General features: G+C 43.0%; 1 protein-coding gene across 1 annotated transcript; it reads right to left on the bottom strand.

The window, feature by feature from the left end:
• Positions 1-708: 708 nt before the first annotated feature.
• Positions 709-8,046, bottom strand: spry4 (sprouty homolog 4 (Drosophila)). The gene is made up of 2 exons (XM_068599671.1): positions 7,836-8,046; positions 709-5,249 (listed from the first exon to the last, which is right to left on the bottom strand). Exon 2 carries the CDS (start codon positions 5,196-5,198, stop codon positions 4,047-4,049), a length of 1,152 nt encoding a protein of 383 aa, XP_068455772.1. The 5' UTR covers positions 5,199-5,249; positions 7,836-8,046; the 3' UTR covers positions 709-4,046.
• Positions 8,047-11,479: the final 3,433 nt, after the last annotated feature.

The raw sequence follows: 11,479 nt of genomic DNA, 5'->3' as shown, positions 1-11,479 counted from the left end.
TCAACCCCTCCCCCCACTCTACCCCCACAAACACACGCGCACACACAAACACACAAACACACCAGCCATCAAGCATGAGCTCTAATATGAAGTGACCATCTGTCTCATATTACATCGTCCAGAGGAAGTCTCTGAATTATTTCCTGTTGCTTATGTAATGTTTTCTTTCAGTTTAAGGTCAAGCTGCTTTATTTGGCCTTTAGTGACCTACCAGTGTTTTATAGGGAGAAATCTATTCAGACACAGGAAGCGGGGGACCTCAGGAAGTTGAAGTGTTGATGTAAAACAACTAAAGCCCGTAAATGTTGTCTTAGAAAATGATTAATAGCCTAACTAATCAGCATCTAGTAACTTACGTATATCTTCATTATCTTAGATGGTTACAGATGTTTAAAAAGGGATTTCTGTACTAAAATGTGCGTGCTTATTGCAGAACGTAAGCTCTTATTCAGCATGTTGATCTTTTTGGTGTTATGAAGCTTTATTAGTAGAATGTGTTGATGAATACAATTATCTTAACACAAGAGGAAAGTAAAATCCCACTGAATGTCTTGCTGAGGTTGGAGTGTATAAAGTGTGTGTGTGTGTGTGTGTGTGTGTGTGTGTGTGTGTGTGTGTGTGTGTGTGTGTGTGTGTGGGTGGGTGTACATGTGTGTGATTTAGGTGAAGACTACTCACAAAAGTAACGACACAACAGTCTGGTATATTTAACAATATATATTTCCATTGTCAATGTACATTCCTTTTCGACATAAGCTTTCTTCACAAACAAAAAGTTGCCATCTAAATAAATACTATATAAAATAGAACTTCAAAATAAATATCTATAAAGGGAACCTTTTATATGAGAGATTTTTTTTCTTTTTGTTATATCTAAACAAAACAAAAGCACAGATCTCGTTCTTAATCCCAAACACTGACATTGCGAAGGCATAAAGGAATGGAGTATCATCACCCAGCTGTATGAGACTTTCCCTCTTGTTTGGGTTGAAAAAAAATAATCTGTGCCCGCAAAATAAGCGACACAAAGGGGTGTGGGTGTGTAAAAGTCACAGCATTGTAGCAGAGGCAAAAAAGAGAGAAGAATAAAAATGTTTGAATCATTGAGTTGTCGTTGTTGGATGATTATTCCACACCTTAAACAGGCTAGCGAGCACATAAAAAAAAGTATAAAGCTAACGCGAAGTAAAGAGTATTACTCCTACAGTAATAGAGCTGCGTAATAAAAGAAAAGAAAGGCAGCAACTGTTGAAAAAAGAGGTGGACTGATTAAAAAGATGGCACAGAACTACAAAATCCAGAAAAAAAAAACAAAGACGAGGGGGCGGGGGTATAACAGACAGAGGAAATGGAGAGAAAGAGAGACAGACTTGTCTTTCTCTCCCGTCTCTGTGGTATGACAAGTTTATGCACAGCAGCTGTGTTTGTCAATCAAGGCCAGGGGTGTTTTGTTGGACTATTTCTCAGGGAGGAAGGAGGGAAGAAGAGGGAAGAGAGGAAGGGGGAAAAAGCATGAGAGAGAAAAAGAGGGGAGCGAGCTGATACACTGAGCAGTAACAGCAGGAAATGGGTTGATCCGGAGAGGGGTAGCTTGTGTTCCCTGTGTGGATTCAATGAGTCCACAGTCTGTAGGACTCGGGGAGGAACCAGGGAATTAGCTTAGCCTCTCGACTGCTAATGAGCCATGGATAGTTTTAACAGCAGGAGCTTTTTTCTTCTTCTTTTTTTTGTTATTGCCCGGCATACTTTTCTAAATCAAGTGCTAGTGATAGAAAGACCTGTCATTTGTGTTACCCCTTCCCAAACATTCCTCTTGCCACCCTCCCTCTTTCTTTTTTCAATTCTCACAACCTCAAAAACATCTTAATCTTACCCTCAAAATATATATCTAATATATTCTCTATATATTTTGTACTGAATTGTAGTTATAACGTACCATGCAATCTTTCAAGGACATTTAAAAGTCTCTTCTAAAGAACACAAATGTTGTGAAACTATTTACAGCAAATAACATTTCACCTGCATAGCTCTATTACTAAATATATCGTCAAAACATTTGTGATTTTTGTCGCCCACTTACATATATTAGGCCTTTGCCCAGTCACACAATCATTCTCAGTTTTTGGCACCTTTCTCTCGGACTGAATTGCTAGGTTTGAAAATATTGCCTCATACATTCAAGACTAAGGACAGTGTGTTTTTTTCTTCTTTTTTTTCCTGTGTGATATCAGCTTTGTCCAACAAGACAAATACAGCTATGAGCAAAGTTAGGCACCCTAATGGAAGTTAAGGGTCCAACATAAAAGAGAGGTGTGTGTGTGTCATGGAGCAACAAAGACAGTCTGCCTTTATGCCAAACAGAAAAGGCCATCTGTATTAAAGGGCAGAATGCCTTTAAGAACCAACTGCTGTCAACTCCATTTGGCAAATGTGCATAACAACTGTGATCACTCAGACAGCGAAAACAAGCTACTGTACGCTAGCTTCCTTTGGCAAAGTCCTAAGAACATCATGCAAGCCACAAAAATAGACTTTAAGAATAAAAGACAGACTATCTGACGAACGCAGCTATGCAGCATGATTAGAATTTAATGAAGACACTGTGTGTAGAGGGGGCTCAGGGTGTGTGGACTAACTGTGGTGCACGCAAACGTAATGTGAGATAGCTGAGGTGGTGGTTAATACTGTGCTTTAGTACATCCTTTAAGGGTTTTGCGTCTTCCTAAAAAGGTTGTGCAAGTGGCAGGTTTGATTTCGACAAAGGCTGACTAGATATAAACACAACAACAACTTTGCTATGCCTTCTCTCCCCTCTCTTCACTCTCTATCACTTGCATCCCCTCTCCTCTGGAAACCTTATTTTCTGGCCAGTTTGTCGCTCACTTAGCTTACTTGTTTTAAATTATTCACTATTGCCTTTTTGCCCCTAAATGTTTCTTTGCCTTCTTGTGCAAAGAGGAAGTAGACCAGGCTCTTAGGCAGTTTAGAAATCAACATGCTGTAGGCCAAGTTCTAGAGAGGATTACTGAAACAGTCCCTGAGAAGGTTGGGTGTACTTTTTTTTTCTCACAATTTCTCTACAACACATCAACTTCTAGCATGGTGGCTAACCATTACACTAGAGCATGCAGGTCATGACATGCATTACCTCTGAGGTGATTGGTGAACAGCATTCAAAAACTTTTAGAATCTCTGGGATTCACCCCCTAAAAACCGGAAACACACGGTAAAGTGACCATCTCTCCCTCTGTTGCTGTACAACTGCTTATGCACAAGACAGAGTAAGAATTATGGAAAATTACCAATATCTTTAAGTCTCACAAAGGCTCGTTTTTACAGCTCCTCCGTGGAGATTGATATTTAGAGATAAAATGTCAGCATTACCAAGCTAGCATCTTTTAGGCTAAAGAGGGAAAATGGCGACACTAAAAGATGGTGTTCATCATAATAGTGGAGAGAGTGAGTAAGTGGTGGTTTCACTCTTGCAGTGGCCTATCATAAAGCCCCAGTATAGGTGATCACATGTTTCTGTGTTTGGGACACTGGGCTGTGCTTTTAGGGGGTGGGGGTGGGTGGTAGGAGAGAGTACATATATTTATCTCCAAATAACTTTTATGTTATCTGAGGATTGGCAACCAGCTTCTGGTTAGTTCCGTTACAAAACTAGCTGAGAAATACAGAGCAGCAGAGAGGTACAATGACTTTGTGCCTTCAGCCATATCTGCGAAACAACACAAACGCCAGTCCCACAATCTTGTCTCTTCTTCTTATTGTGTCACTCTTACAAACCAAAAAAAAAAAAAAACATCTCAGAGGGCCTGTTAGCTATTCATACTAGCCAACTCTCAGAACAGGCCCCATTTGATCATCCAACATAGGTCAAGAAGCCATTTAAGTACCTTTGTTTTACATAAGTCACCTTCCAGTAGATTAATGGGGTAGTTTAAGGGGTTGGTGTTGGATTGTCCTTTCCATAGAGAGCAAGCAAGTTCTGTGTGGTCCTGTCCATTTCTTAGCAAGGCCACGTGAGCCAGTTTAGTCCACTATCATGATCCCTGCTGCTGCTTCTCTAGCGTCACAACCTTTGCTTCCACACCTCCATTTTTACACACAGGGGCAGTCACGGCGGCCTGTAAGTTCTTGCAGCGGCAGCCGGGTCTGCTAACATTGTCGTAACACTTCTGTCCCAGTTTGGCCAGACCTGTAGCTGGCAGATAGCAAACCAGGCAAGGCAGGACAACTGAAAGGGCCGTCATGAAGGACCAGCGTGCACAGCAGTTGGCCTGGGAGCACGAGCAGGGCTTGTCGGCGCAGGAGCCCTCGTCGTCCTCATCCTCGGTGCAGTGGTAGAAGATCCCTTTGACCAGGCACATGCAGGTGGCTGTATCCACCAGGCTCTGAGCAGAGCACAGGCACTCCTGGTTGCAGACCCAGCAAGAGGGTAGGGTCCGGGGGAGCGTACACTCCGTGCATCTGCACTTCCCGCATTGCTCGCAGAGAAGGAGGTGCTTCTTCTCGGCCGGGGAGGAAGGGATCACCGCCAACCCCTGCTGGCCTCCAGTGGTGCACACACCTCCTGCAGGCATCTTTGCAGACTTGAGGTCCAGCGATTTAGAGGAGGCGCAGGAGGAAGAAGAGGACGAGGAGGTGAGGACTTTTGATTCAGAGGAAGTGAAGCAGCCTGGAGTTCGGGTTGTGATTGTGTTGACAGGGCCCTGGTGGGGGTGCAGGTTTGGATGGTGGTCCACCGTTGGGGTGGGGGCAGCGTGGTCCAACAGCCTCTGATCAGACGAGGTGCTGCTGCTGCTGCTGATAGAGCTGGGCCTCCCACTGAAGGAAATCCACGGGTGGGTGGTGGTGTCTTGGTGGAGGTGGGGGTGGGGCTCGCACCTGCCCTGCTGGTGGTGCTGGTGTTGGTGATTGTGATGATGGTTGTGGTTTGCCCCGAGGAAGGCCTCCTGATTCTGTCCAAGCCAATTTATTCTTCGGTTCACAGACTTCTGGCTCGGGGGCTGCTGGGAGACGATGGCAGGGCTGTCGATGTAGTCGTTCTCCACATGCGAGGACTTTATCTGGTCGATGGGGTAGATGGTGAGAGGGTGCTGCAGGCGACCGTAGGGCACTCGACTGTCCAGTAGGGGCTGGGATATGAGGGAGGAGGACACGCCGGGGATGTGGTGGGGAACCCTGGACTCCATGTGTAGGCTGGTGCCTTGCACGTCTTCACTCTAAAGCAGCATTTAGCAAAACTGCAAAAAGACAGACACACAAGAAACAGTCATTACCGGTTGCATCTGCTGTTGTTTAAATTCCCTTTGATCCTCTTTTTTTCTAAACATCTTATCGGAAACCACAAACAAAGCCATATATGTTAAGATTCAAGGGTGACAGGAAAGATTGTGATCTTTTTCATGAAGTTAACATTTCACAAAACTGAAGACTGAACAGTGTGAATATGGGCCTTCTTTAATTTGTCTTTAACCAAATCAGGATGGATAAAACCTTCAGTTTATTTGACATGAGGCAAGAAAACATCCTTTGCATGTATTCAAACTTGTATTTAATCACACATGTTAATGTTTATTTAAGTGTCATGTTATAAAGTGTCCCTTTTTATCAGTTTTTACAAAGGATAATTTCAATTTCCTGCTTGTTTTTGCGTTGCTTCTGTTGATGACTAACCACCGTTTTGTCATAATTAAACTACTACAACTACTACTGTCAACATACAAAACACGACTATCTAAAGGGGTCACTAGATTTAAAATCAACTCCTGGGACAACATATTAATTGGACTGATATACTACATGTAGTTTTGTTCACCCAAGACAATTGTTACATTTTCAAAACCACAGCAGCTCAGTCTCTCAACCAAAACCTCTTTTAAGGCCAGATTTCTGCAGTAATCTGAATGTAGAGTTTCCAAATGATCTTGATCTTTCGACTGAATACCAACAGGGTTTCAAACCTCTTCTATTCTAACTTTGACATTAGAACAATAGGAGTTGGGCTCTCATCGCCTCCCTTCCACAGAGTAGGGAGCACCAGAGAGCAGGACTTGCATGCAAAAGACTCAAAGATGCTAAACAAGGCAGAGAAAAGAGAGGAGAAGACTGCCAGCAATGGGACTTTAACAAAACCGAGATGAACGCAAGAAGCAAAGAAAATTAACTATCTGTGTTGAATCACACATTAAAAAGACAGTAATACAATTGTACATACACATGTTTTTGTTGTAACTTGTCTCTCAATGTATGTATATAAACACAAATTTCGAATCAGAGAAACTGGCCAATTTGTGAATGGATCTGATTTTGTGAACTGCAGGTTTTTTTTTTTTTTTTTTGTGAATGAAAGCTGCTGGCTGCACTCGGTGTTGCAAGCATGAATCAATGCGCTCCAGTCATGATGAGCCTGAATGAAATCGGTTTCATCATTCATTTCATCGACGAACTCTCTCGCAGCCGACAAATACCTAACCTGCTTTACAGAAAACAAAAAGATGATTGAAGACAAACGACGCAGCCCGGGCGACATTTCCGCTGACCCACATCTGCGGTGTTTAGTTAGCTTGCTGAGAGATAGCCCACAAAAACCTCATTCAGACCATGCGATGCATTATGGTGCGGACTATTCTGTCAAGACAACCTGGATTTTTCCGAGGATCGAACAACTATCGTGCTGTGCTTTATTACTGCTGATCAATGATCTATTTGATGTATTTAAAGAAATGTCAGTAGTCGACACAGCTCTGCTTGACCGTCGGCTCGCTATTTTCCCTTTTCCTCGGATTTGCAGAAGCCTGGTTGAGAAACCTGTTGCGACATTGCTGGCATCGACACAAGCGCTTGTGATCGTGAAAATCTAGACCATTATGAGCTTCAAGCCGAAACGGTGCGTGTTCAAATGCGTGTGTGCCCGTGTGCGTGCGCGTCCCTCCCTTCGATATGTGAATGGACTGAGTCATAAAACCGGAGGCGGCCGTTCGACATATTCAAATAGCATGTTTATATAGGCATTGTAACCATGTATTCCATCAGCTCCTTCTTGATATCTGTAAATTGTTTTTAAATACGACATTGATATAGAAATCGGAACAGCGTGTGCCACCAGACAGGCGGCTGTGGGGTGATTTTAATCGGCGTCGGATACATGCGTAGTTTCGATGCGTTTACCTGGACGGTGTCGCTTCTTGGCGACCGAAATAAACGGCTTAAAGACATATTTGTGTATTTTCTAAAAACAAACAAACAAGTAAACCGCATGAAATGAAAGCGCTACTGGCAAAGACACCTGACACAGCCGACGTGGTGCGCCAGCCAGGCGGACAACGAGACACGCAACACGAACTGCCCGAGATATGCTACAACATGCAGTCTTTCAGAGTGGACGGGGACCTCGGCAGAGATTAAAATATGGATTTGTTCCGCTGGCTTTTTTTGTCGTGACAGTGTCCTTTAAAGGGAAGACACAAATAGCCACGCGTTGTGTGCTAAAATACGTATACGCTGTCAAAAAGAAAAGTGGCATTGCGAATAAGTCACACTTTAAAACGCGACGCTGTGTGTCCTCAACCTTGCCTTTGGTAGGAAATCGGTGGTTAAATATTTACACAAAGTGCAAACACTGGTCGGCGAAACAGCTTGTTGCAAAATAGAGTTAGCAAGAGCGCTTTCGTGCCTGCGATCCAGTGGATCGAGAGTGGAGCGCAGGCAGGACAGCGGGGAGAGAGAAAGAGAGAGAGAGAGAGAGAGAGAGTTGGGTTGCGCAGCCACAAGCTACACACAAGTTACACACATTTAACGATGACAAAACACCGGAGGTGATCACTTACTCTGGTTTCAGGACACAATTCTCATCTCTTCGTTGCGCACGACGTTTGCGCGCAGCCGATAGTCCAGTCAGTACCAAGCGAGTGAGTAGCTCCACAAATGTTGAGTAAAGATAAGTCCAAATGTCTGGAGATTATATGAGCAAAGTCATGCGAAAGGAGAGCGGATCTCCTGCACTATTCTCCACTCGCTGGTGCGTAAAAGGCGACTGCGGTTGTGGACGCAGAGCTTTGGATATGATGTTGCAACCACCGAGGGGGAGGGAAGTGAGTTTTTTATGAATGGGAGGGAAGAGGAGAGGAAAGGGACGGCACTGCGCAGATGCCTCGGCTTTTTTTCCTCTTTTTTTGTGAATGGGAGGGCAGAGCAACTCGGGAGGGCTGAAATGCGGAGGTTACATTTTTATGAATGGGGAGGACTCCGAATGGTATTGCGCAGGCGCGATGCCGAGATTTTTATGAATGGGAAGAAATGGCGAATGAGGCGTGTGTGAGAAGGGGGTGAGGGAATAAGGAGGTGGGTAATTTTTTTGGTCCACAAGGGCAATGTCAGGACTGATTTACATGAAGAGTCGGCTTGTCGGCTATGGCCACTCTTGCTAAATCTTTATTTTTTTTATTGCTGGCTCATCTGATCTTCAATATTTGTTCGTTGCTGATGATTGAGTGCCAAACTGTCTTCTGGGAAACACGAAGATGCAGTCATGACCTACATTTTAGGAAACAAAACATCTTAGCAAGTCCATTAATCTTTAAGGAATTTAAGTGGGTTTCATGAATAAAGCATATAGTGTAGACTGGAGGCTGGCTTCTATTTTAATCAGTCTATTATCGATATCAAGAGAACCCTTTCAGATCACAGGCCCCGGCTCAATTAGGCTAAATAATGACCCCCTGTTTTCCTGTTCTATCTAAAGCCCTTCATTGCGAACAAGGACGTGCCCTTCCTTCCTCTGCAACAATGCGAGGTATGAGCTTCTATGGTAGTGTAAAAAAAACAGAGGGGAAGAAGAGGAGGAGGAGGGGGGAGAGGGGAGGAGGGAGAGGAGAGGAGACTGGTGGGGGGTTATAACGCCCACTCTGAAACGCAAACCAGCATGAGGGCAGGCAGGATTCACAAAAGGACAGGATGTTGTTGATTTGTACCGAAACCACACGGAGGAAATGAGTGTGAATTTCCTTTCTCTCTGACATCCCTGTGTGTGTGCGTGCGTGTGTGTGTGTGTGTGTGTGTGTGTGTGTGTGTGTGTCTCCCTGCAGCCCCCCTCCCCGCCCCCTCCCGCCCCATCTCCACCACCCCGTCGCCCCCCTCCCACCCTCAGCTTGGGGCTTTTAACCAGTCAAAGGTTAACAGTTGCCCCATTATCCGTTTGCACACAGCCCCATGGTAACTACTACACCTCCAAATTGGGATTATTGTTTTGGAGAAAAGTTAGGGAAATAAATACATTTTGTATTTGGATACATTCGGATTACAGTATAACTGTCAACTGCCATACACCAGTAACATACACCAGGGAAAACATAATTAAATCAACTGATATTATCACATGTTATGGTGTCATATTTTGTCTTTAATAATGTATACGGTTTAATGTGTGATGGGCCTGCTCAATGACCTTATCATGCAGGTGCCATTTTATGTTTCCATTTAGCACCATTTTAATTGCTTATTCTTATATTAGTTATAATACAGTTATAATTATAAGCCAAATTATCTATATCTATATTAATGAAATAGACAGCAGGTCTTTTACACAGTACATAAAAAATATAAATATGAAAAATTGTCTACATAAATAGGCTCTCAGAGAGACTGTTGAGGATTTAGTCATCATGTTGATTTTACTCCGCAGTGTCTTCTGGTCAATATGTAACCTAATAAGTAGATTTATGTAGTGTCACTGTAACAGTATTGTACATTATTACAAAACAGTTAGTGAGAAAAAAACAAGACCAAGCAACCCAAACCTGTTAATCTTTTCAATAACAAAAGTAACAATGCTCTCGACAATGGTCCAGAGGGACACAGGCTAAATTGTGATGCTGAACAAGAGCCGTTTATGGATCTTCTTTTCTCAAGACACAAGTAAAAAAGTAACCCAGAAAATATGAGCTCCTTTAAAGATATATTAAAAAAGAATGGACGTTTTCATAATAGACCAACTCATATGTAAATCTCATGGCAGTTCCTCTCTCATTATCCTTTTTATTATCTCCCCGTCTCTCTCAGACACATACTGTAGATGCTTGCAGATTTCTGTGCGCAGCTGTGTGGCTTGCAGGCATGGCCCACATGAAGCGCTTGTTGAATTGTAGATTTCTTGTCGGTGTGATCATCCAGGCATACATGCACGGAAGGGAAGGCCTAGATTTCTCTCCAGAGTCTTCCCTCCCAGCCTTCCTTCCTGCCACATCTGCTGGCTACTGCTGTGAGCTTGAGATTTCTAATGGACAGCCCCATCTGCTTCCACAGCAGTGTTTTTTTTGTCATAACACAGTCAAAATCTAACAAACCCTTGATTATTTGTACTTTTAAGCCTCTGCGTCTATCTTATTTCTACTAAAAATGTCCAGTTGGACTGTTTTTCATCCAGACTAAACCATAGATAGCTCGGTCTCAATCAAATTGCAATGTCAATAGCCTTCTGGTTTATAAGTCTATGACTTGATGTATTTCACTAATCTATTGGCGTTTGTGAGTCTTGTATTTCCCCCAAGAAACAATAACTTGAGAAAAGCTGCTCTGTCTGTGTGAGTGCTTAAATGCAAATCACAACAATGGCTCTACAGAGAGCTCACAGATCACATGAAAAGCTTCCTGTTGCAGGTAAAGACATCTTTTAGTCCCCCCCTCTCGACGCGTCACAATACGCATCTCTCACCAATTAACAGTCGGTTTCCTGAGGACTTTGAATGCCTTCAAATTGCATTCCTCACCAAGTCACCAAGTCTGCACAACTTTCCTCAAAGACACAATGCAAAATCCTTAACAGAAGCAATGATGACACAAAACTAGACTCATAAATGTATCTTACAATATATATATATATATATATATATATATATATATATATATATATATATAAGGGGCTTTAATGGTATTTAATACACATACAGTAAACATTATGGCGCATTGCACAATTTCAAAACATTTCTGGAACAGATGTGGAGCCGCATCATTCATTAAAATGCACATTTTTGGAAAGTTCATAGATACAACTTAAATTCTTTAATGCTTGCCCACCAAAATTGTAGCGGTAAAAAAATGGCTGCATCTATGACAAATGCACATGTCCGAAAAACAGTTGCAACCCCACAGAAAACTCCATCTCTCTTTAGAGTTCTGTCCCTGGTTTGGTAAGTCTGCTTTGCTTGCTTCCTGTAAATATTTATTCTGTTAAGGAACATTGAGCAATCCTATTCTACCTTCTCGCTGTGAGTAGTGGTCCTCTGATGCATTCATGAGGGCGTTTCCTCCTACATATCACAACAACTCTGCTCGCTCATGACGATATTCTTTCCAGTTGTGGAGCAGAATGTTTGTTCGTCAAGTTTACTAAAGTATGTTGACGCACAGACGCATAAAAGGGAAATTGCGACATACTCCCACAGTGCTGCTTATCGTCGATTTACAAATGGTTGTA

This window comes from Clinocottus analis, unplaced genomic scaffold (genome assembly GCF_023055335.1).
Source record: "Clinocottus analis isolate CAN_PGR_092001 unplaced genomic scaffold, fCliAna1.0.p SCAF_5, whole genome shotgun sequence".
Taxonomy (NCBI): Eukaryota; Metazoa; Chordata; class Actinopteri; order Perciformes; family Cottidae; genus Clinocottus; species Clinocottus analis.
Note: the sequence above shows the minus strand (reverse complement) of the source record. Positions and strands in the feature narration are given on the sequence as shown.